The sequence below is a fragment of the Odontesthes bonariensis genome, chromosome 2 (genome assembly GCF_027942865.1).
Source record: "Odontesthes bonariensis isolate fOdoBon6 chromosome 2, fOdoBon6.hap1, whole genome shotgun sequence".
In the NCBI taxonomy this organism is placed as follows: domain Eukaryota; kingdom Metazoa; phylum Chordata; class Actinopteri; order Atheriniformes; family Atherinopsidae; genus Odontesthes; species Odontesthes bonariensis.
The window spans coordinates 42,219,727-42,246,418 of NC_134507.1; the positions used below are offsets into that span (position 1 = coordinate 42,219,727).

The 26,692-nt window shown below is 38.7% G+C and overlaps 2 protein-coding genes across 3 annotated transcripts; both read left to right on the forward strand.

Moving 5' to 3' along the window:
• The first annotated feature begins 1,192 nt into the window (after window positions 1–1,192).
• Window positions 1,193–19,573, forward strand: hells (helicase, lymphoid specific). Of its 2 annotated transcripts, none has more exons than XM_075481817.1 (23): window positions 1,193–1,477; window positions 2,014–2,111; window positions 2,344–2,459; window positions 2,614–2,736; window positions 2,828–2,869; window positions 2,958–2,991; window positions 3,146–3,207; window positions 3,291–3,332; window positions 3,926–4,153; window positions 5,814–5,996; window positions 6,457–6,600; window positions 7,315–7,511; window positions 8,602–8,695; window positions 9,057–9,218; window positions 10,023–10,165; window positions 13,892–14,036; window positions 14,164–14,247; window positions 15,659–15,778; window positions 15,970–16,086; window positions 16,601–16,760; window positions 17,609–17,705; window positions 17,827–17,903; window positions 18,926–19,573. In XM_075481817.1, exons 1-23 carry the CDS (start codon window positions 1,470–1,472, stop codon window positions 18,988–18,990), a joined length of 2,541 nt encoding a protein of 846 aa, XP_075337932.1. In that variant the 5' UTR covers window positions 1,193–1,469; the 3' UTR covers window positions 18,991–19,573. The 2 variants fall into 2 exon arrangements, with proteins under 2 accessions (XP_075337932.1, XP_075337941.1); XM_075481826.1 differs by having other exon boundaries at window positions 3,149–3,207.
• Window positions 19,574–22,028: 2,455 nt separating this feature from the next.
• Window positions 22,029–24,256, forward strand: calhm3 (calcium homeostasis modulator 3). Its single transcript, XM_075485924.1, has 4 exons — window positions 22,029–22,315; window positions 22,911–23,038; window positions 23,135–23,262; window positions 23,810–24,256. The coding sequence occupies exons 1-4, from the start codon at window positions 22,029–22,031 to the stop codon at window positions 24,254–24,256; spliced, it is 990 nt and encodes a 329-aa protein (XP_075342039.1).
• Window positions 24,257–26,692: the final 2,436 nt, after the last annotated feature.

Consider the following 26,692-nt stretch of genomic DNA (forward strand, 5'->3'; position numbering starts at 1 on the left):
GTTTACAAATGTACTATAGATTAATTTCAAGTCAACAAAGAGGGCGGAATTTGGAGAATCCCTCTCTTCTATGCTTTTAGCCATGGGGCTTTGTGTCACATAGGATCAGTAACACTTGAACTTGAACTACTGAAAGATGTGTCAATTCATGGTTGAAAATAACAATTACTTGGTTAAAGTTAGAAAACAATCATTTTAGGTCTAAAATACATGACCACTGTATATACATATATATATATAAATGTATGCTTCGGATGTAAACAAAGGACATCAGAGCAAAACTTTGGGACTTTGTGGTTGGCTTTAGAAAATATTATCACTTGTTTAGGGATTAACAGTTAAAAGGAACACAATCACAGGTCCATTTCAATGATCAAAATAAATGATTTGCTGAAAGAGTCAAGTCAGCGGTAAAATAACTTCAGTCTTATGTTGTGGGGTTTTTATATTAAGCTACTATTACATTTCATATATACATCATACATTACTGATCATATAAATATGGAGTATTGTTATTGTATGTATTGTTATATGTTAAGCCGAACCTACCTATTAAAAATTGTGTTGATCTGAATAGCTATTGCGTGCCAGTCAATGGTTTCTAAAAATGATAGTCATTCAGACCATTTAAGAAAATGAAAAAAATAAATAAATAAATACACATGTGGAATACACATGCCACATGTGGAATACGATCTGCATTTCCACCTTATTGGTCAGCAAAACCATGCATCTTCTTTCGCGGGAATAATCAGGACGGATGGGCGTACATTTCTACTTAGAGGGGTGGCTGTATTTTTAAGCAGTTTTATCTGTCATCATTAAAATGTATTTTATCCGTAGATAAAAGTTGGGTTTGATCAACTTGTTATATCAAAGTTTTGTGTTTATTTATTTCTACCCATTCATTTCTAAATGACAGAAGTACCTTTCAACACAATTTATACTTCACCCTTTTCTAGAAATAATAGTTTCGACCTAACTGGCGCGAAATAGAGTAGCCCCGCCTGTTATAAAACTCACAGCTACGTCAAGTGAAACTAATGCGTCTACGGCTTGGCGGAAGTGACGTTTTTTTGCATTCAAAATAAAAGGTTACTGGGAAATCCCAGCCCAGCTTTAGATTGTAATTTCGCATAAATACATTTATTTTGAAACGCAATCACCGGATGTACATCCTTTGTTGCTAACTGCATCTTCGGATACGCACCGTGTTCTCAGACATCTTAGGTGGATTTCAAGACACCTGCATTTAAGTTAAGGACCACTTTTATTAGGATAGTACTTTTTAAATATCTTTCTGCAATCTTGCAGACGTAGAAATTATTCTAAAAACAAGACTGACTGCGAGCTACTTAACAAAGTTTCGGCTTAAATAACCTGCTTGTGTAACTGGCGTTTTTCTGCGTTTGTCCAAGTTATCTGAAACTTTAAAGATATCCCAGTCTCCTCTCCAGTTGTTGATAACTATGAGCTGGTAAGTTATTTAAACAATCTGAATAATGTTTGCTTTCATTTTTCTTAATCGAGTAAAAGCGAAGTTGATTACCTTGTACATTTTCTAGAGATCGGACCAGTAGTGACATGGATGGCTGATATATAAATTCAGCATCCTTTTTCTTAATTAATTTATATGTTATTCTCTTAATTTGTAACGCGGACACGTTGTTAGAAAATACATAACTTGTGTCGAAACACATGACCATTCATTGACTATACGGTGATCTAATGAAAATGTTGCCATTTTGAATCTTAGAAAATATTTAGACACTGAGGAAGCTCATTTTACTTACTATGTGGAGTACTCTCTCTCTTTCTAGACATTGTGTTGTAAGTAGAAATGAAATAAAATATATTTGTATTGCAGAATAGATTTCAGGTCAAAGTTCTGTTCTTACACAGTCTGCAGTAAAATATTAATTGCTGTGGTTTGAGTGTGTTCTACCTCCCTGTAAGTCCCTGAAATCCTTCCCATTGACTTGATTTGAATCTGTTCTTTGTTCGGGCTGCCAGTACGAAGGAGGAAACTCGAAGCACATCCCCTCAATGCCCCAAACCTGATGAATCTGAGCAGCCACTGGGTACAACCATGGAGACAGAAGCTGCCAGTGGTCAGTGAAGAGAATTCCAGTCTTTCCCCTTAAGATTGTTGCTTTCACTTCATTTTTCAGTCATTTTTAAAGTCGAGATCATTACGTATTGACGAGTTTTAACCACTTCATTAGGAAGAGGGTAAAAGCAACAAAGTAAGCTGATGAGTCGATACAGATGGTGTGTGGAGTGTGTACCTGTTCAGATGACATTTCTCCCACTGGTATAAATGGAACTGTTCTTTCACTTTAGATGCCAGTGTGAAAAGTGAAGATGTCTCCAAAGTGGTCATCACAAAGGAAATGGAGGAGGAAGAGAAGCAGCTGATGGAAGAAGGGGAGAGGAAAGAAAAGGAAATGATGGAAAAGGTGTTACCTGCTAGTTCCTTATTGTTTCGAATCATTTTTTAGGTATCAAGTTTCATGTTAGTTTAGGTGCAAAAAAACCTGTTGTGTTTGAGTGTTATTTAGTCCTCTCCTGCTTAATTCTTTTCATTAATGCACGATTGTTTTTTGCCACAAGGCCCGGGGCTCGTGGGAAAGGGACTCGCATGACATGCGGTTCAAGAGACTGCAACATTTGCTTCAGAAGAGCAATATCTATTCTAAATTCCTGCTGACAAAGATGGAGCAGCAACAGAATGAGGTGGAGTGTGTGTAAAATTCCACTCTTAAGAAACGGACACTGTAGCTGGGCGATGTTAACGCTGACACTGTTTGTCTGTCAACAATTTCAGGAGAAACTCAGGAAGGAAAGATTTGAAAAGAAGCCCAAGAAGGTGAGGGACATTCAACTAAGAGTATACAATAGTTTAGTTTAATATTAGATTATTCACCTCAACAAAATCTTGTGTTTTTTCTTTTTAGTTTCAAAGCACCAACAGTGCGGAGCCTGAGAAAGGTGAGCTGACTTTCAATTTCCTATCATGCAGCATGACGGTAATTAACAAAAAAGAATTCTCCAGTATGAAAGGACAATTACAAACTCGAGGTTTGTGTGCACACTCATGTCTTCTGACATCACTGGGTTTGATGCTCTCTCTTATCTTTTTAAGTAGATAAAAAGAAGAGGAAGAGAGATGAGGACTACAAAATAGCAGATGTCATGTCAGCGGAAGTAAGTCTCATTTGAATTTTGATCTGTTTTTTTAGCTCACCTGTTCACAATGTTTCAACTTGTTTTTTTTTTTTGTCTTCCAGGAAATCATGTCACAAGCTAAGAAATCAAAAGTGGAGGAAGGGGTAATGGTTATTTTGCTTTTACTTGCTTTCATTTTGATCTAAATGAGATCAAATAAATACCTTTTTTCATCCACATGACGGATAACCGCAGATTGTTGTTTAATCTTTCATGCACAGCTGCCTGTGCTGCAGCTAATGCACTTACTTCTATTGAGGACCATTTGATAAATTGTTTTCTCAAATTGTTCCCAGGCAGGCTATAATTCTTATCATTCTTGTCATGTTACTTTTGGGTTGGCAAAAATATTTTTAACTTCATGTAAACCGAGAAGTTGATTGTCCACAATGAGCTGATTTAAAATTTTGAGACAGAACATCTTTATGGGGAATAAAAGGAAAAGGAGTTTGTTTTTAAAGTAAGAGACTCCTGATAGAGTTTACAATATTTGAGAGGTAGCTCAAGTTTACTGCAAAGCAAGAGCTTATTTTGGCCATACTTACAAGTATGCAGTAAATTTACACTAATCTCATATTGTACTGTCCAATCTGGATTAAAGCAAATGATCAAGATGGGTAATGTGAAAACCACCACCCTTAGAGAAGTAAATTATGTACGAGTGGGGCTATTATTGTGTGTTACATCTGTTTTTTAGAATGAGGCACCAGCGCAGAAGAAACTACAAGCCGAGGATATTGAAAAGTTGAGCGACTCCAACCAAGACATCAAGAACCGCCTCTCCGAGACCGTTCGAGACAATGCCAAGCATCTTCTGCATTCTCACAGGAAGGTGAATGGGCAGCCTGTCCCAGTCCAGCAGCCAGACCTTTTCTCTGGAGGAGTCATGAGGTGGTACCAGATCGAAGGCATCGAGTGGCTGAGGGTGAGCTGGGGATGGGTGTAGCTGATAAAATATCAGGATTTACAAGAAGTGCTCACTATCTAAATAAACCTTATTTTACCTCGTATGTATGGGCACCACCTTCAGAGAAGGAAAAAGACAGAATCTTATGATTCTGGTATGTTAAAATGAATGTTAAAATTACTAACCAGTCTCAAATCGCTACCTTCGGTATATCGGAATTACTTAAATTGTCTAGATTTGTTTACTATTTGCAGTTAAAGGCTAACATCTTGGAGTCGCTTATCATTTTAACAGTGAATTCTCTCGACACCCACCGTATACCGTCTGAAAGGTAAGAAGACCTGAAGGCAGACCTGAAGGGCGGTTTATGGTCGGAAACCAGGTCGTCTGCGTGTGTCGCAGTTAACGCAGACATGCCCCGCCCCCTTACGCAGACACTCTGGTGCACCTCCCCAAAATTGTAACTCACCGCAGACAGTGCCGCAGATATCGTCGCAGGGAGGAGAGAAAGGAGGCCTCTGATTGGTCAACTCTACATCCGCTCTACACTATGCGTATTTCCGGTTTGCTAACCGGCTAATGGTGACGCTAACCGTGCTAACCGTGACGATTCTTTCGCCTCTCTGCCAGCTCCGTAGGAGCAATATTTCTTCTATTTCTAGATCGATCAGCTGCGTCTCAATCAAAGTGCGTATTCGTCCAGTCGCCATTGTTGTTGAATGACCTCCGTAACCGGAAGAGAAAATTGCCACCCACCACATCCACAATCCTAGCTTGTTCGTGATTGTCCCTCTTGCGTTGTGGCGTGGAATTAACATAGCACAGACCGCGCTTCAAATTGGGCATAAATCAAAAATAACTGCGTCATGTCTGCGACAAGCTCACTGCGACACACTGCTGCGAGAGTATACACGGCCCTTTAGTTGGTTGACACTTTAGCCCAGTTAGTCAGCTCTGACCCCACCAGGTGGTAGCCAGCGGGGTCCAAGTGGGTTTCTCTCGGTTCCGCGTCTCAAGGCTTACGCTCCACTTTCAGCCAATGATATGTCGGAAACTGTTGTGGCGTCTGCCTGGGCGTGTTTTGTAGGATCTAATTCTAGCGTTAAAGAGTTTGATAAAACAAAGAAACTCCATTTCTCCATTCCTCCGTCTCATAAAACATTTGTCTAGAGGATTCTGAAAACACCACAACTTGTTAAGATATGAAGGTTAGGGATATGACACATGTATGATATAAAGATGTCAAATAACAACATAACGTAACGTAGGTAACGATTGTGAATCTCAAAATTCAGATGGATATCTGTAAAGTTATGACATATGAATAACGAACCAAACAATATTATTTTCCTGTGTTAACCATGGGATACAAAAAGAAACGGCAGGAAACATCGGTTAACAGTTGCATTACTTTATATAAAGGTCCAGTTACTGACATTTCATTTGGATTTAACTATTCCAATACTACAGTCCACTAGGGGGCACTGTGGCTCCATAGACAAGTTAGTCATTTTCCAAAATGATTTCTTCGTTCATTTTCCAAGTACGATCGGGAAAAAGGTCTTAAAATGCAGCTCGTGAGTTTATGGCATATACATATATTTATATATATATATATGTGTTCACTTTGCTGCTAGTTGTGAACTTTTATCCTATGTTGTTCCCTCTGTCCTGGTAGATGTTGTGGGAGAACGGTATCAACGGGATCCTGGCTGATGAGATGGGACTGGGAAAGACCATCCAGTGCATTGCTCACATTGCCATGATGATAGAGAAAAAAGTGATGGGCCCCTTTTTGGTGGTGGCCCCTCTCTCCACTCTGCCTAATTGGATCAATGAGTTCAAGCGCTTTACACCAGAGGTAAGGGCATTTAATAAGCGCAATGATGCACAATGGCGCCACTGGATAAAAATGAGATATTGTATTAGTCCAACCAAAAAAGGAACTTTGAAAATGCATGTAAACGCGTTAATCGGACAAGAATCTTACCAAATAGAGCTTCTCAAAATTGGACTAACACACAAATGACTTTCCTTCACATATGTTTCTCTCTCTTCTGTCAGACAGTTAAACCACATATATTTACATATACAGTGATCTCCCATAGAGAAAGTTAGAAGAGGCATATTTTGAACATTTTTTCACAGTCCACAGCATTGTGGTGTACATCATACGTAAGTCAATAACTCAATTCCCTTCTCCGATACATATATACAGTTAAAGGATGGTGGTGCATTGAAAGGGCTTGGTCGAGCTGTAACTGTAAGGCAGCTTAACTGAATGAATCAGCAGTCTGAGCGTTGTCATGTGTTTGTCCTAGGTGTCTGTGCTGCTCTATCATGGCTCTCAGCCGGAGAGGGCGAAGTTGCTGAAGCAGATCCACAGGACTCAGGTGCCACTCAACATGTATCCTGTAGTGGTCACCTCCTTTGAGATCGCCATGATTGACAGAAAATTTCTACAGGTTGGAAATCCTTGTTTATCCTTTTAGAAAACAAAAATGCTTTTATACCAATTGACATATCAGTAAATCCAACAAGACAAAATGTAGAATTGTAGAATCCAAAAAGAATTGTATGGATCAGTAACAAAGTTGGCGAGGTGTTATTCTTCGGAAGTATACCTGAACAAGGTGTTCTCTGTTACTCCTTGTTATACTATACATTTCTGGACATGTCGTTGAGTCTGAATATATGTAATAAATTCCATGTCTTCAGCAATGGTTATTGGTTGATAGAAGACAGCTGATCAGAAACGGAATATGAGAAGCAGCCACATGTTGATACAATGAGGTGATGAACAGAAAGCTGATTTCATGGTTAATTCATTATTTTGTCACTCTCAGTATATTCTTTTTCTAGTTTCTCTATTTTGCTGTTAAAAAATGATTTGGATTGGCACCTAATGTATTATAACATTTTATAAAACCATAGAATATCGGAGTTTTTAGGCATTTTATTTTTTTAATGTCCACATCATTCGATTTTGTTGTATTTTATTTTATTGCTTTCACTGTTCTTTTATTGTTTTTATTTGTTTTTACTTATTCTTCTCTATTTATTACCTGCTGTAAAGCACTTTGGTACACGGATTGTCTGTAAAGGGCTGTATAAATAAAGTACATTTACATTTCCATTAGTATTTTTTTATAAAGGTCGCTGTCTGTTTTCTGCTCCAGCGCTTCCAGTGGAAGTATCTGATAGTGGACGAAGGCCACAGGATCAAGAACCTCAACTGTCGGCTGGTGCGGGAGCTGAAGACGCTTCCCACTGACAACAAGCTGTTGCTAACTGGAACGCCGCTGCAGAACAACCTGGCTGAGCTCTGGTCCCTCCTCAATTTCCTCCTGCCAGAGGTCTTTGATGATCTGAAGAGGTGATTTTTATTTTTTTATTTATTTTTTTTTCTTGTTATTGATTGGCAAAGACTGATCAAACTACAGCAGTCGCTTAGGTCAAAGATGCGCTGCACTTTTGATGCGCTTGATCAGTGTCATCTGGAGAAGTCCATTGCTTGCCTGATTTTCCTTTGGTTTTAACTAGGGCTGGGCGAGTTAACTCGTTATTATCACGTTAACGCGTCAATTATTTTACGCCGATAAATATTTTGTTGCGCATTAACGCAGGTTTTATTATTTTTATTTATTTATTTATTTATTTAATTTTTTGGGTGGGGTTTTTGCCTTTAATGGATAGGAAAGTTCAGAGATGCAGGGGGCAGAGAGAGGGGGAACGACACACAGCACAGGGCCGTCCGATACGGGACTCGAACCGGGGCCAGCTGAACCCACTACGCCACAGACCACCCCTGTTTTATTATATTTTTTTTATTATTGTAAAAGTCTGTTGCTCACAGGGTTTTATTTTGTAAAAGTCTGCTGCAGAACCAGAAAAGAAAGTAATCGGTGGATCCACCAAACATGGAGAAGGGTACAGAACTTTTACTCGGCCATTTTCATTTTAAAGTTCTTCCAGACGGCGGAGTCGACAGAACCAAAGTCATCTGCAAACACTGCCAAGTTGAATTGTCTTCTCACCGTAGTAGTTCCAGTCTAAAATATCACTTAAAGGCAAAACACACAACTGATAGCAGCAAGTCATTCAAGGAAACAGACAGATTTAAAATAAAACTAAATGCTAAAAGCTATACACTACTTTTGAATTCATTTTTGGATTTTGCGTACAAATTCTATTAATCTTGATTAATCAGGGAAATCATGTGATTAATTAGATTAAAAATTTTAATCGTTGCCCAGCCCTAGTTTTAACACATTTGGTCTTGGTTCAAGTCTTTCACCAAAGACGCATTGAGTTAAATGTAATAATGTTGAAATCAGAAATCTGTGCGGTCAAACCATCTTTTGCAGGACATCTTCCAGTATCTAAAGAGAGTTCATTTTAAAATGCTGAAAAATAGATTTGAGTCGATCAAACGTCATTCTGTGCCTGTAATATTCTTCCCACAGCTTTGAGTCGTGGTTTGACATCGACACGCTCGGTGAGGCTGAGAATGTGGTGGTAGCTGAACGTGAGCAGAACATCCTGAGCATGTTGCACCAGGTCAGTCGCCACAAAGATGTTGGGAGCAGGGGACAGTATTCTCTAACATTACAGTGCCGTGATGTGCTCTGATGAGCGTGTTTTCCCCTGTGAAGTCTGTACTATTTGGATACTTTTTTAAATGAAACTCAAAACGCATTTCAAAAACTGCATGCAGTTGTTTTAAGGTAAAGTGAATAATGTGATTTTTTTTTTTTTTTTTTTTTTTTTTTTTTAACTGTTTTTGATTGGGTTTCTTTTTATTTAGATGAAAACAAGCTTTTTATACAGTATATGTATAAATATTTCTTGAATTGTTGTTTTTTTCTGGTGATCCAGGAAAAAAATAAGTGCATTTCATAAAAGTTTTCTGTCGTCTCAGATTCTGACTCCATTCCTGCTAAGGAGGCTGAAGTCGGACGTTACACTGGAGATTCCTCCTAAGAAAGAGCTGATTGTTTATGCACCGCTGACACCCAAACAGGAGGCCTTTTACACTGCTGTGGTTAACAAGACCATTGCCCAGATGCTGGGCCAGGAAAAGGTACCACGCCATAGTCTTTCACTGTCTGGACTTGTCTGAAAATGGTGTTTAATAACTAGATTTAAAACTATTTTTAGTTGATTCTCCCAGTCATGTGATACGCCAACATTTGAACAGAATATTGCAGATAGTAGTTTCAGAAAAAAAAGATCTATCAATATGACTTTTCACTGAAGAAGCAATCATGTTCATCTCGCTAATCCTTAAAGTGAGGAGGTTTAATAACACAATCCTCCTAAATTCACTTTGTTTTTTCTTTTAAAATGGAAAAACTTTAATTTTCCCCAAATTTCATAATCATAACAGTTGCAGAAATGTTTATTTCTGGCCACTAACATCTTGTATGTCGATTGAACTGTTTGTTTTTAAAGGAAACTTTGCCAGCATTTTGAGTAATTGTACTGTTGCTCAATACAAAGGCTGAACTCTGCTGAAGGGCATGTTTGATCCAACACAAATTGATGATTAATTTTTGACAATAACAAAGATTGCCAGCTGGGGAGTCTTAATAAAGTCTGTCATGAGGACAAGTGGTTAAACACCATGAATTAAGTCGGCTCGCAAATTTTCAGATGCATTGTCCCTAGAAAGCATTGCTCATAAACTGATAACCTTTATAACTGACCCTAAACTCTTAGAGTTTTGCTAGGCTCTTACTACTCTCATCATTAAAGTCTTGTCCTCCCTCTGAACTTATACTCGTATCTCTGTTTAAAAAATGAGGGTTAATGTCTGTCCTACCGTATCACAAGAGTGCCTCTGAAGACTGATTTGTAAAATAAAGTTCTGTTCTGGTTGATTTAGACTGAAGCTCCCATAGTTATGGGGTCGAGTGGCAGACCCAAACGGCATTGTCGAAAGTCTGTGGACTACAAAGAAACAGAAGAAGACACACCGTTTGCCTTAAACAAATATCTGGACAGAGTCCGCGAGGAGGCTGAGCAAAGGTGAGCACTGCCCACACACGTCAGCCTCTGACTGAAATCACTGAGTAGATTCTGTCTGTTTTAGGGATGTCCCGATCCAGGTTTTTGCACATCCGATACCGATATTGTATTTGCACTTCCGATCCGAAACCTATACTGGCCTATCCAAGCATGTATTAAAGTTTAAAGTTATTTAGCCTACTAACTTAGTGGTCAGACTCATTTTTAAAAGGGTTTTCCTGTTTATTCAGGGATAAACACAAAATTGACAAAATTATAAATAACAAACAGAAATGGCATCAGTTAACAGTAAAAAGTGCAAATAATACTGTAAACTGTATTAAAAAAGCAAATCACACAAACAACCTGAGTAGAAAATAGTCTATTAACTCAGCATCAGTACTCTGCTCTTGAACAAGTGTAAACCAAGGCATTCGCCTTCGCTGTGTGTGAGCCTCTAAACTCATGCGCATGTAAAACAGCTCTCTTTGGGGTGAAGTCCGGCCAAATCCAATGTGCAGTTAAACTTAATAAAGATAAAGGACGGTGATCACAGCTCCATATATCAGTTGTGAAACTAAGATAATTTGCACTCTCTACTTGTTTGGCAATGTAATCTCTAACATCTTTGTGAATCTGGGGGATAGTTTTCTCAAGGATGTAATGACTGCTGGGCATGTTGTACCGTGGTGCCAGGTGCTCGATGGTGCGTCTAAATCCCACTTTACTCAAGAGAGATAATGGCTCGTCATCCAGAATTATTTCCTCGGCAATGACTCGTGTTATTCCCTGGGCTTCAGCACTGTTCAGTGGCAGCATGTCACGCTTCGCAAACGTTTCCGCTAGAGTTAGTTGTGTTGGACCTTTCTTTTTCTTGTCTTCGGTTTTCTTTAGAAACTCTTCATGTTCTTTATGGTGGTATTTCGCTAAATGCTTGATAAGATTGGTTGTATTGAAATGTCTTACAACTCTACCACCACGCTTGACTTTATTGTGGCAAGTTTTGCACTCCACCTCTTCACCTGTTTCGTCTTTTAGGGTTAAAATAATCCCACACAGCTGCCATTTTTACGGTAACTTGGCCGTCTTAATGGTTAGGACACCTGTGGGTTTGGAGATGCTAATGCTCGTGTGTTGAAGGTGTGCTGGAAAATGCGGATCGGATATTGGGGAACAACACAGAAAAAAGTGGAATAGATTATTTAAATCGGTGCGCTGGAAAACACGGACCGGACTTTAAAAAAAAAACAGGATCGGGAGTCTGGATCGGCATTTTTCCATGCCGGCCGATACGCATTTTTTTGCAAATATCGGCGGCCGATCCAAATATCGGATCGGGACAAGCCTAGTCTGTTTTTATATATATATATATATATACACACTGCAAGTGTGAACCATTAAATATGATGTTTTACAGTGGAGGCCATTACTCAGCTGATGAGTTTACCTTACCGATGCCACTCACCTTTATTCACCTTAGTAAATTCTGTTGTTACCTTTTTATGATTTTAAAAAAACAAAACAAACAAAAAAAAAAAAAACTCACGTCTTCATCATGTTGTTCAATAACTTTTAAATTCTGGTTGTTTTCTCGCTTTACCTCTTTTTGTGCTTAAAGTAACAAATTGACTTTTTGGCTTTAAGGTTAGGGACAGAGTTGCGGTCAAATAACTTGTTTTTCTGAAAGATGGTGTTCTGGCTTTCCAACGGGTATTCAATCAACTCGAAGGTTGAAATTTGTATGATGATAAATGGACTGCGTTTAAAGCGATACTCCGGAGTAGATTCAACCTGGGGTCATTTGAACCGTGATATCCAGCCAAGTAGCCCACCCGCAGTTTTTTCGATATTGGCTGAACATCAGCTGAGTTACTGAGTTATCCCGAATAGCTTCGTACAAGGGTTAATGGACCCTGGCAGTATCTCCAAAATTACCACACTAAAATCACATGCCATGACACCAAACTTCTACAGTAGTACAAATATGGTCTGTACTCACAAAACGATGCATTTGGAAGTTTGAAAATAGTCCAGGAGTTTATTATTATCAACACAAGCCTGATAGCTTCTCTGCTGCTAAAGCTGCGTCGACGTCACTTCTGGAGCTGGGAGCTTCAAAATAAGATGAGGGTTGATCTACTACTGTAGACAACAAAGCAAGGCTGCTCAATTTCTCCATTGATATAATAAATTCACAACTCTACAACATAAAAATTACTAAAAAACCATGTAGAATATAGCATATGCTTTGTTGTCTACAGTAGTAGATCAACCCTCATCTTATTTTGAAGCTCCCAGCTCCAGAAGTGACGTCGACGCAGCTTTAGCAGCAGAGAAGCTATCAGGCTTGTGTTGATAATAATAAACTCCTGGACTATTTTCAAACTTCCAAATGCATCGTTTTGTGAGTACAGACCATATTTGTATTACTGTAGAAGTTTGGTGTCATGGCATGTGATTTTAGTGTGGTAATTTTGGAGATACTGCCAGGGTCCATTAACCCTTGTACGAAGCTATTCAGGATAACTCAGTAACTCAGCTGATGTTCAGCCAATATCGAAAAAACTGCGGGTGGGCTACTTGGCTGGATGTCACGGTTCAAATGACCCCAGGTTGAATCTACTCCGGAGTATCGCTTTAAAAACCACATTCACACACTCATGCAGCACTTGTTAGTTTTTACACTTTTACAGGCTCCACAAACAAATTAACAATGTCGTCAGGACTAGTTTTTTCCAGATGCGTCTCCTGGCCAAAGTTAAAAAAAAATTTAAGTCGTCATGACCTTGAGAAAGCCATCCATGCCCTAATAAGTTCAAGGTTAGACTATTGCAATGTACTTTATGTGGGCGTCTCCCAGTCTTCTCTCAGCCGCCTTCAACTTGTGCAGAACGCTGCTGCCCGTCTTTTAACCAACACCAACAGACGTGTGCACATCACTCCCATCACTCCTGTTCTTAACTCCCTCCATTGGCTTCCTGTCCTTTGTAGAATTGTTTTTAAAGCTCTTAACGGCCTCGCCCCATCATATTTATCTGAGCTTTTAACAGTCCTGGTAGAGCTCTGAGGTCAACAAATCAGTTTCTGCTGGAAGTGCCCAGGTCAGAATACAAACCCTGGGGTGAGCGAGCCTTTTCCCAAAGCTGCCCCCAGGCTCTGGAATAAGCCCCCCGTCCAGCTGCGTCGTATTTCTGACCTGGGCCTCTTCAAATCTAGGCTAAAAACCTACTTATTTAGGATTGCTTTTAATACCCAGTAGTATGATGGCACTTTTGTCTTATTTTATCTGATTCGATTTTGTTGAATTTTATTGCTTTCACTGTTCTTTTATTGCTTTTACTTATTCTTCTCTTTATTTATTACCTGCTGTAAAGCACTTTGGTACATCGTAAGAATTGTCTGTAAAGGGCTGTATAAATAAAATACATTTACAATGCTTTATTTCTGTATCATACACACTAACATGCCGATGAATGCATGGGAGGCAAAGTGGGTTCAGTGACACTTTGATCCTCCAGTTGGCAGACAGCTGCTCTACATCCTGAGCTACAGCGTCCTCACTTATGGTTATTAAGTATTGTTGAGTTGAAAGTCTCAAGTCTATTTCATCTGCCGTGTGTGCGTTGTTCAAATTCTGACTAACAGTAGGAGAGGAGAGGAGAGGAGAGGAGAGGAGAGGACCCCCAATACCCCGAAAAAGCTCCAACAAAAATGTGCTCATACTGTCTTTCCTCTCTTACCCAACAGTCCTTCACCAGTACTGGATGTTCGGAGCCCACTGGATTCTCAGATTAACCTGAAGCTACAGAACATCCTCATGCTGCTAAAAAGATGCTGTAACCACCCTTATCTGGTGGAGTACCCCCTTGACCCTGCCACACAGGAGTTCAAGGTAGTTCAGTTTCCTGTGCTAACTGTCTGTAATGATGATGGTCCTACAGCTCTCGTTTTTGCCATTTGAGTGACTGTTTCTTCTTTCCAGTGACTTGTACCTTCTTCACATGTCATCCGTATTGCAGATTGATGAACAGCTGGTGCAGAGCTCTGGAAAGTTTCTCATCCTGGACAGGCTACTGCCCGCTCTGAAGAAAAGGGGACATAAGGTAAAACGGCTACTTTGGAAAAAATTTGAGTGTTGGTAACAGCTCCTCGTCTTGAGCCTGAAACCACAAGTGACCTACAAATCCGAGAAGCTAACCACTAGTCAACTACTAAAATGATCTATGTCAGGATGAGTATTAAAATCCTGTAAATAAGAATCCTTCCATCAGCTGGCAAGAACTTTGTAGCATGGATCAAACCCAGTCTTAAGCAGCACCTCCAATGTGTTACAGTGGTATGTTCTTTTTGAGGAACATGATTTGCTTCCCCTGTGTGTGCAGCCAGGCTTCAGTAAGAGTTTTTAATGTGCTGCTATCACTATGGCTGTGTTCAAAACCGCCTACTACATACTACATACTTGCAAACGGCATACTCATCGATCAGACAGTATGCAGAGCGTTTACCCACAATGCATTTCGCTCCTGCCCGAGCCGAAATCAGCCGGCCTGAAGCTGATTTCTCTTAAGCTCTAAACTCTGTAAACTTTAGCAACATTTGAAACATTTTTAGGCGAGAAAGTAGTCGTTTAGATCCCCAACGTGTTGAAAATCTGACAAAATACCGGCTATTTACAATTTTCTTCCCACGAATTCGGCGCTACTAAAGCTAGCCGCAGTGAGTAACGCACTTCTGGTTATTTTCACAAAATAAAATACCCGTTGCCTTTTATCATAGGGAAAGCCATTACGATACAATTGGTGCTCTTGTTTTGAAAACAGGAAGTGAACCTACCCTCGTTGTAGCTAACTTGAAACTGCCGTTTTGACAGGAAATGACGATCGGCGACGTCACGTTACGTTGCATCTTGGGTAGTTTGAGTATGACAAGTAACCTCATGATGAATACTCAACATTTCGGCGAATCTAGTATGCATCTAGTATACATCGGGGAACTTAAAAAAGTAAAAGTTAGTATGAGTAGTAGGAGAAGTATGCGGTTTCGTACACAGCCAATGTGTACACAAGACCATGTCACTTCTTTCTCCATTACTAGTCACACTTGTGAGCTTGAAGTTGCAGGTTCAAGGCCAGAAACTGGCATCTGCATGTCAATTTCAGAGTAGAGCACAGAGTGGGGAATTGGCACCAGCAATAGAATAAAATTAAAATAAAGGCTGAACAATTGCAAAAATAAGTTCAGGAATTTGTGAAATGGCAAAAGCCAAACTGATACTAAATGTTGAACGCAAAAGTGAAAAGCTATTGAGAAAAAAGCAACAATGAAATTTAAAAAAAAGCAGTGTGGGAATAATTTATTTTCTCTGGGGAGCAAGCAGCAAAAGCACATAGAGGTCAGCAGAAAATTCTGTAAAAAGTCTGAGTTCTGTTAAATACTTTATCTTGTATGACACTGTCACCATGCTGTATATTGCCTATAATTAGTTCTCAATTGTGCGGTTGGTTTTCTGTCTAGGTTCTGATCTTCAGTCAAATGACATCCATCTTGGACATTCTGATGGATTACTGCTATCTACGAGGCTTTCAGTACAGCCGGTTGGATGGCAGCATGTCTTACGCTGACAGAGATGAAAATGTGAGTTTTTAAAGGTTAACCTGTGAAAGCAGAAAGGAGGCGTTAGAATCCATCAACCCTAGAGAGCTGAGTATTCTCAGCTTTTAGTGGATGCTAAAAGATTGATGTGCACTGTGAGCCACTGTTTTCTGGACCCATATTTTCAGTACCCTCAATGTTGTGGTTTTCGTTTGTTTTTTTGTCTTTATCAGATGATGAAATTTTCCAAAGATCCTGAAGTGTTCCTCTTCTTGCTGAGCACGAGAGCTGGAGGACTAGGGATCAACTTAACAGCTGCTGACACGGTCATCATCTTTGACAGTGACTGGGTAGGTGCAGATGAAAAAGCATGCAAAATTCCCACTTTTTAAAGTATCATTATCACTTTGTGTTTCCAATGTACTGATTGAGATTATTCAGTAATCGCACAACAGTCCATATCTGGCTGTGCTTCCTTTTGATTGATGACACATTCTTGAAACCTTGCATATTTCCTCTGACTCTGACTGGGTCTAGTTCTTCATAGCTAATTAGAATTGGCGACACCAAGCTGATTGTATTTCATTACTAAATGGACAACACCTAAGCTTTTTCTCAACATTTATTTATCTCAACGAGTAAAAGCATATTCTGTACTTCATCACAGAGCTTATCTTACATACTCCCTAATTTTTCCCTTGACTGTCACATCATACCTCATTTGTCTTTTTTTTTTTTTTTTACCCTTATGCACTGAGACATTGCACCAAACTTGTCGTCTCGTAGTCACAGGACAAGTTTCTGCTTCTGAAGCGTTGCATCTCTATTGTTAAGCTTTTGGTGACTCTTCCTCTCCGCTCTCAGAACCCACAGGCAGACCTGCAGGCTCAGGACCGTTGTCACCGCATAGGGCAAACCAAACCAGTGGTTGTCTACCGCTTGGTCACAGCTAATACCATCGACCAAAAGATTCTGGAAAGGGCATCAGCCAAGAGGAAGCTGGAGCAGATGGTCATCCACAAGAGTCAGTTTCTAATGATCAATGTTGCTATCCCCTGTCCCTCTGGTGTCGACTGCAGCATTAGATTATCATTATTCTCTCCAACGAAGTGTGTTCACAGAAGTCTTTTATGCACAGCAATTGACCCGTGCCTCTGCTGCTTATAAGCTCTTTGAATCCTGTTTCTCCAGAAAAATGACGCCCTTTTTATTCATAAGTTGACACAATGTCCTGGGACCATAATGATATGTCTCTGACATACTTTGGTCAAAATATCTGAGAGATTCAGTACAAAACCTTAAATTTCAGCCACGTCTTTACACACCTTTTCATAGCAGCAAGGTGGGTGTCGTGTGCAGCGCGACTAATTTACTTACTGATTTATTGTGGATTCCACTATTATGCTTGCATAGTATGTCACTATTGATGCTGCATTTGATAAGAAATGGGAACGTGTAAGCTCATTTCTTAAGTGAACTACATAACTGCTTTTGAGAATTTGCTGTTTATGGTAAAGCTCAAAAGCAATAGCAAAAGAGTTCCAATTTCCCACTTCCAAGGTCTAACTCATTCAGCAGGATTTGACTTTGTGGGTTGGGTAAAGTATAGGGAAGATGGATATTTCTACTCTGAGCTGCTAATGTGCTGATACAGCTCGCTGAATGTCACCTTTTCATCTATCCCTTTTTTAAGAAACCAAAAAGTTAAAATCAAGAATGCCAATCAAATGGATTCTAAATGTGACAAAACTACCTCGTGGTCAAACAGTAGACCTGCATGCACGCTTACAGCCATCTTCATCAGTCCTACAGTTGATCTACAAAGATGCTAGTTTTTATTAGCAATTTTTTTTGTCTTACTTTTCTCAACAGATAAGTTCAAAGGCGGCAAGGCAGAACTGAAACAAAGCAAAAGCTGCATTGATCTGGATGAGCTCCGTGAGCTGCTCAAAGTCAAAGGCCCTGAAAAGTAAGAAGTGATCCTCTGCTCTAACTGAAAGTACAAAGACTGAAGTATAAAGATGACTAGGATGTGCCTTTAACTTGTCATCATTAATAGAGTAACATGTGGCTGCATTTTCCCCCCTCAGGGAGGTGAAAGCATCGAGAGGGAAGGTGATCAGTGACAAGGACCTAGAGATTCTGTTGGATCGCAGCGACCTATTGGGTGGGTGGACACAGTGACTGCATTTTACATGAGAAGCCAACCAATGCTTTAAGACTTTATTAAGACTCGCCTGCTGGCAATCTTTCTTATTGTCAAAAATTACTCATCAATTTGTGTTGGATAATTTTTATTTATTTATTTCTTTTTATAAAAATGTAACGCTCAATGAGTATTGGATACAGATCTATAGCTAATATTTAAATAGTTTTATGGTCAGTGGTTGTTTTAATCTGGTTGAAATTTGTTAGGAAATGTGTCAAACCTTTCTGAATTATATTTATTTAATGTATTAATTGTAGGGCTGGGCAACGATTAAAATTTTTAATCTAATTAATCGCATGATTTCCCTGATTAATCGCATTTGTACGCAAAATCCAAAAATGAATTCAAAAGCGGTGTATAGCTTTTAACATTTAGTTTTATTTGAAATGTGCTGCCATATAAATGAAAGTGCCATAACATTTGTTGTGCAAACACACTTTTAACGTCAGCATTTAGTGTTTACAGATGACTTTGGTTCTGTCGACTCCGCCATCTGGAAGAACTTTAAAATGAAAATGGCCGAGTAAAAGTTCCGTACCCTTCTCTGTCTGGTTGATCCGCCGATTACTTTCTTTTCCGGTTCTGCAGCAGACAGCAACAGACTTTTACAAATAATAATTAATAATTAACGATTTAACGCAATAATAACAAGTTAACTTGCCCAGCCCTAATAAATTTCTAAGGAACCAGTGTGTAGACTGTAGTGCCATCTAGTCTGAACATGGTTGCACTGTTACAAAGATGATCAACGTTACTTAAGCCAGTCACTCTTACTTGTTCACCCATTGGTGATGAAAGTATACCAGTCAGCCACAGCAAAAATATAGGCAACCTCTTACCACAACTGCGGAGTGATTGGTCTCCTGTCAATATTGATGGGTATTTCTTTCTTTTTCTTTTTCTTTTTTTTTTTTTGTTACCTGGAAGCTTAAGTATCTAAAGTAACACATTTCTTTGTTCTTTGTTGTTGTTGTTTTCAGACAAAAACAAGGGGAGCATGAAGGAGAAGGTGGGAGTCTTCAGTGTGATCGATGCCAAAGAGTAATCAGAGATCTCACCAACCTGATAACACATAAACATGATTTAGGGAAAAAAACATCTTAGCCTTCAGTCAGATTGTCCACAACTGCTGTCACTCATGGAAGACAAAGCAGGAATGTTCCTGAAACTGCTGTTTTTACATTTGATACTTTCCTTCTATTACTTTAACAGCCTTGATGATCTGTGTAACATTTTTATTTTTTATTGTTTTTACCTTTTTTTGTCACAAAATGGGTTTTGTTTAGTTTAACCACTGTGGCCTTTATTCTTTGATTGAACTGACACTTGCATTTTTTTAAGATTTTCAGTTGCATGGTTAAAAAGATTTTGGGAGAGGCATTGAAACTATCAAAGGATAATCCAACATTTTATTTTTCTTCAGAGAAAGCCCTTCTAATCCTCACTGAAAATGTTCTCTGCCTGTTGATATACAAAACATAAACCCCATACATTTGATACACAGGACAGGGCCGCAGGCACACAACGGAGTCGTGTCATTATCTTTTACAATGTTCAAAATTCTTGCACTTTTATTCAGCTGAAACGATAGCTTTCTTGTCTGTATCTAAATAAACCAGTAAAATGACTGTCTTTTTTTTTTTTTTCTCCTCAAAACCTGCTAGTAAAAAAACATTAGGTCATGTTCATATCTGTTGTACTGAGGACGGTAAGTGGTTAAAACTTGCATAGTTTATTTTTCTTTACTTTTGGTTTGATTGGATTTTACAAAGAGCTCTGCAATGCTTTTCTCATTCACACCACAGCATTTGTTTACATTGACATTCTGGAGTTTGATGTCTTGCCCAAAGATGGCCACTCTTATCACCATCTGTTTACATCCGCTGAATGGAACGATGTAAAGTATTTTCCTTTGTGCAACATTTGGTGCCATTATCATCAGAGGTATAAAATATAGTTGATCCTAAAAGGCATTGTGACATAAGGGGAAAAGTTAATGTGTGTTTAGGGGTTTATTCATTAATATGTTTGAGAAGTAATTGAATTCTTGTAATTTAAGGACATTCTTTGAACAGCCATATCTTTAGTTGGGTAAAACTGTATGCTTGGTGGGGTTTTTTTTCAGTATGACCTGCAAAATGTAGTAATGGCAACATTCCTCAATAATTTAAATCTTAAGGACACTGAGTAGAATGGTAATATAGAGATGAAGTTACTATTCGTGTTTTCTTTTTAAGTGTAGGATTTTTTTCTCTTTCACTTCAATTAATTTGGACTACTCTATAAAAATTCATTACAAAAATGCTAAAACTTCCCCATTTAAATACAGGTTGGAATGCAACGGTGTTAGGTTTGATTTAATTGAATTAAATTCATTTTTATTTATAGTGCCAAATACAACAAATCTCAAGGCACTTAAATAATAAAGTCAAATTCAAGCCAATTGGAATTCAATTCATTGTAATCATAATTATTTACAAAATAATCCAATTCATTCATTTTAACAGGAAGAAACCTCTGGCAGAACCAGACTCAGAAGGGTGGCCATCTGCCTCCACCAGCTGGGGTTTGAGAAGACAGAAAAGAGGGGGGGGGGAAACCACTGTAACACCATTCAAAGGATACCTGTTGGAACAGGGTAACACGAGTTAATGACCACAATAATGTCACAAGTATATAATATCATTTGAGAAATTAAAGAGGGAAAAAGAGTAAAGTGAGGAAAGGTGTGACAGATGAGGCCCCCCAGCAGTCTGGGCCTATAGCAGCTTAACTATGGGATGTTTCAGGATTACCTGAGCCATCCCTAACTATAAGCTTAGGTGCCTCCTGTTGAACACAAAACATTAAGCAAACAGTGTTTCTTTATTTAAAAAAGCCATCTGAATCCGTGAATGCTATTTTCTTTAAGGCAATCAAGTTAAACAGGTAGCAGAGAAAAAATATTTAAGTATGATTTTAGGCTGTCAGCTAAGTTTAAAAGCCATGTTGAAAGGATCTCTAAAACAATAAAGAATAACCGTAACGTCTTCAGGACATTTGATTGTGCTTTGCTATTTTTTAAATGGAGTGTTTACACCTGGTTTGGCTGTCTGGTCTCAGACCAGCCAGTCCACAGTTAAATCCATAGAGATCTTTTACAGTACAACATTAAAAAGCAATTTCCAGCCCAGTTGCTGATCATTAGGACTGCTTTAGAACATTATGAAACCATAAGAACTATTATGGTAACACTACAAGTGGGAGAGTGAGAGAGATTCCTATAGATTGAATTAAACATGGAAAACTGTGATTTTAACAGATTAAATCTTCTTTAAAAAGTGAACTGGATAAAAACAATTATTTCCATAGACTTATTCAAAAAACAAACTAGCTGCAGGTTCTCCCCTTTCTATTTCAACTGGAATTTCCAGACTATAGACTTTTCATACCTTCAATTTAACCAAGATGCCCAAGTCCATTGCTTACTTTTTGCTTTGCCTGTGACAGTTAGGCTTGAAAGAACATGGGCGAGTGAAAGTAGACGCAATATACATTTTGACATTGACCACATTACCTCAGATGCTCTTTAATGTACTTAGAATAAGATGTTTTCTAAAATAATTCTTATCTTACATTAATAAAAATAAACTAGTCTGTTCTATCAGAGCAACCAAAGGCCCAATCATGGTACATCCTTTGCAGGGGTCAACTGCCATATCTATTTTTCTCTGCTTAAACCTTTGTGAGTACACCTTTAACAGTGTGGCAGGGTGTGTCCACACAGCTATGTCACCTGCTGAGGTGTGTTCATGCTTTCTCATACTCTCTCTGGAGCTTTCCTGAATACACTTTGAAGGTACTATCTCCACACACACGCTCAAGTGGTTTGCTGAGACTGCTAAATTGCGGATTTATGACTTTAATTTACACGTTTTAGCTCATACTGCCAGGTAAGTGAACTGTTAAGCACATTTTTACAACACATCTCTACGTCTCATTTTCAAACTAAAAATTACAACTTGACCTATTTCTGTTTTGCTCTATTCAGCAACCAGAGCCCTTTGCTGTTCTTTCTCCCACTACTTATACTTTGTGTGAGTTATGGAGCGTCTAAAGTTAGTCCTCCAGTACTTCCAGTCCAATTCTGAGTCCATCTCCAATGGAATCTGTATCATCCTTGCTCTAGTCAGTGTCAAGCTCTACACCAGTTTTGACTTTAACTGCCCATGCCTTCCACAGTACAACAAACTGTACTCTCTGGGCGTCATGATTGTACCACCCATCATATTGTTCTTCTTGGGGGTCCTAGTAAACCGACATACAGGTGTCATGATGGATGAGTGGATGAGACCCATTGGGAACAGATCCAAAAATCCTGCAATTGTCAAGTGAGTAATATATATCCTGTCTATGGAACGCACAGAGTGTTTTTACTGTTACATTTCAGCACACAATGAATTGAAAATGTCAGCACCAGTGACTATAGAACAGCTTCATCAGCTTTATACTATCAGAGTATTAGTAGGAAGAAGTAACTCCTGTTGCAGCTTCCTTTCTCATCACAGAACAGATAACACAGAGGAAAACCTGTGTTCACAGGCCTTCATCTGTCAACATGCACAAAAGCTTGAGGAATTGCATAAATGCAAGGGATGTCATTAAATAGCTCAAGGTTGAAACTTTTTCTATTTACTTGGTGTGCGTAAGAATTTAACAAACATGCCAGTATATGATCTATAGATATTTCTGCTGTATGTTTGAACTGAGACAGGACAGTATTCCCACCAGCTATTAGTCTCCATGCTAACCTAGGCTAACACAGAAAACACAGCTTAAGCTACAGCTTGGCTATTATTACTATTATGCTACAACGTGGCCATCCTACATTTTGTAGCAGGAGACTGTATATGGTTAAAGGGGTAATGCAAGAGTTGGGCTGCAGAAAATATGAGGTTTAAAGTAAAAAAAATGATCTTTCTGCAGATACCTATTTTCAGCCATGCTCCAGAGGGCCCTACTTGCACCAATGGTGTGGATCCTGGTCACGTTGTTGGATGGGAAAATCTTTATCTGTGCTTTCAGCCTGAGTGTAGACCCTAGACTTTTCTCAGGTATCTGTAACGCATGAAACATCCATTGAGTTTTTCATAGTTTTTGCTGTTGTACATTGTTAGTTTGTGTTATGTACATCTGATATGTTTCCTTAGGCATGCCTAACAACACAGGTTTGGATGTGATCAGAATCATGGCCAAAGTGCCATGTAAGGAGGATATTATTTTCAGGAACAGCTCTTTCCGCAAAGCAGTCTCCCGCTATGTTCGCTGCTATTCACAGGTAGGCTCTCTCAATCACTTCCTATTCAATCTTACAAAGATAATTTTTTATGACAACTTTTAATCAGTTTTATTATTCATTACATACATTTGATCATTTTTGCATTGTATCACGGTAAATAAGCATTCAGAGAAGTAAAAAATAGCTGTGGTGGTTGATCTTAGGGATTCATTTTGTGGACATTTGAAATCTGAGCTAGGTCCGTCTCACTGTGACTGAAAACCATCTGAGCTGCAAAGTTTCCATACGTGATAGATTCAATATCCAGCCAATGAAAATACGTGATAAAATTTTCCTTTAATCATTGAGGAAGGTCTTAAAGTAAAATAAAACATATACAGGAGGCTGAAACTATAGTGTTAGGATCATTCCTTAGAGAATTATTGTCATACTGATGATAAGGCCTTTGTTAGATATTTGGACACACCCTGCACACACGGGAGAACAATTGGTGAACTGACAGATGGCTTTTTGTAAGCTTGTCACAGTCATTTCACAACATAGATTTTGTGAGCTTTCTTTTTTTTGGTTTCCTCGCCCTCTCTAGGCAGTTGGCTGGTCCATTCTCTTGTTGCTGATTGTTATAGGAGCACTGGGACGCCTCATCAAGCCCTGCTTTGATGATCACGCCACCTTCCTGCAGACACGGTACTGGAGCAACTACCTTGATGTGGAGCAGAAGCTGTTTGATGAAACTTGCGTTCTACATGCTCGTGACTTTGCCCGGAAATGTGTAGTCCAGTTCTTTGAGGACATAAGGGAGGATACCATACTTCGCCTTCCACATCCACCCTTCATCAGCAAAATCAAAGAGGAGTGTGAGGATGAAGAAGAGAGACTTCATGGGATAACAAAGCAGGAGCAGATGGACCAGCTGCTCAATAAGTGGTACTACACTAAACCTGAACTTGATGTGACCAGGATTGCCCACAGACCCAGAACCTGTATTACCTGGGAGGACCGAGAAGGGAAGACATTATACTCTGATGTTTAGGATGAACTCATCAGAGTGGATCTGTGGCATGACATTCAGCAATGTAATTTAAAAAATAGGTCAACATAACACAAAGTCAACATAATGCTACTTTCAAAAGTCCAGTCACGAATGAAAAAGAGCTTTCAGTTGTATCCCAGCATCTTATTCAGCAAATGGAGTTGGCACAGGCACATAGCAAGGCAAACAAGTTTAAAGCACATGATAACTTACAGTTGTATGTGGTGAAAAGGTTTAACATAAAATAAAGTCCTGGTGTCAGACAGTCACCCTCTAAGCATCCACTGACTTTTGCTCAATAACCTATGAGTTCTTACAGTGAGTTCTGTTAGTGAAGATGGACCAATAATCTTCTCTGATTGTGATGTTCATTCAGCCTTTCGTTGTTCCCTTCAGCCCTTTTACCAGAATAAAAAATCTGATGATGTTAAACCATGTAAATTAAGTGTCCAACAATAGCACAAATCTATGACAAAAAGATCTGACAATTTTTTTATATAAAACCTTTCTTAAGCTCGTGAGCTCAGAGAGATCAACTGGGCAGAAGCCGTCTAACAAATCAGGTTCGAAAGATACTTCTAAAGGTATATATATATATATAGAGCACATATATAATAGTATAGTAGTATATATATATATATATATATATATACATACATATATATATATATAATGGATCCGCTCACGCTTCATTGGTTGGCAATTTGTTGGTTTGTGTGTGACATAGAGGTGCATTTTGTTATACTGCAGCTTACTTTGATGGAGCCTATGAGAAATTCCCCTGTGTGTGAAAATTTTAATCTCTCCCAATAAAGTAAGTACGCTTTCAGAAATGTGTTTTATGTTTGATAAGTAATGTACTATATTTTTTTTACAGTCTTTTCTTTTAATCCAAGTTGATGGGTTTGTTGTGTGCTAGAGAATTGGGGTACAACAATAACACCTCATCCATGCTGAGACATTTTTGAGCATGGAACACAGAACTAATTCTATATCTAAAAAACGTGGTTTTTTTTTCCTCCCAGTGACCAGAAAGAAGGAGCTGGATGAGGCCTTGGAGTCTGACTGTCAAAGACACCCAGCCATTCAGCAAAGTGGAGGACGCAGGATTTAGGAAGTTCATGGCAAAACTGGATCCAACCTGTGTCCTCCCAGCAACAAAGGTGTGTTTGGTGACATGGATGAAGTATGGGAGTAGAATTGAATTTAACAAATTTATTATTTTTTTCTTCTATTAGCCATACTTTTTAATATTTCCTATTGGCTGTAAAGGCAATGGTTGAGGAAATAAATGCTTTACAAATGGAAAAATGCCATTAGTTATGTTTAGTAAAGCCACAATGTTCAGAAAATTGTTTTGTATTAATGATCTCAATTTTACAAAGTGAAACATGCTTGAACACCCTCCAAGAGTGGGGATTCCTTTTATTTATTTTTTTGACAGGGCTTTACAGGTTTTGTACTAAACTGATACATATTCTAATGTGGCTATAGTGCAGAAAATGGGCTTCCACTAAGACTAAGACTTCACTAAGACTCACTAGTTTTTTTAGCTTTGTATGGTTGTACAAACTGGACTGCATTATTGAGTTGAGAGAAAAAACTGTTGAGAGAAAAAACAATTAATTTAAAAGTATATGCTGTAAATGTATAAAAGATACAGGCAGGTGTATGTGTCTGATGACATTCTGATGTAAGGGAGCATAATTTAAGTCATCTTGTCTTTATAGCTGTAGCCTTTGAGTCTTTTCTATACAATTCAAATCAGGGCCAAAGGTCCCTATCAAAGAGTAGATGACTAAAACCATTTTTGGAACAAACAACAACAGTTCACATTTCTTAATACTGATAGCTTGAAACTGTAAAATGTGACTTCCTCGACCCACAGGGCTTTCTTTCAAGATCAACCCATCCCACAAGGGTTGTTTGAATATGTTAGGGTGTGGACTGGCCAGTTTTGCATGTAGGATTTTTACATGTTCACTCACACAAACTGATAAACACGTGCAAATACATTTGGGACCAAACTTAATGTACAGACTTGCACAAAGTTTCTATTTTCTACAAAATCTCTGCTTTAAAGTTTGATTTAAAGATGGTGTAAGAAATATTGGTATGTGCTCAGGTACAAAATGACTGGATACATGTATGGTATTACTCTGTCACTAACGCCATTCCCATTAAGCTTCTCTCCAGCAGCAGCATGCACCTGTTTTCAGTTAAATGTCTGAACATGACCACTACTACTACACTACACTACAAGTACAGCAGCATAAAAGCAGACAAGTTAGAGACTTTCCAATGAACATAATGGAGCATTTGTCAAAACTAGAACTAAGATATAATGACTTTTGGACTTGATTAGGGGCACACAGATGACATATTATCAATACTGTCCACAACTGCTGGATATGTCAGAAAGGACCGTTGGCAAAA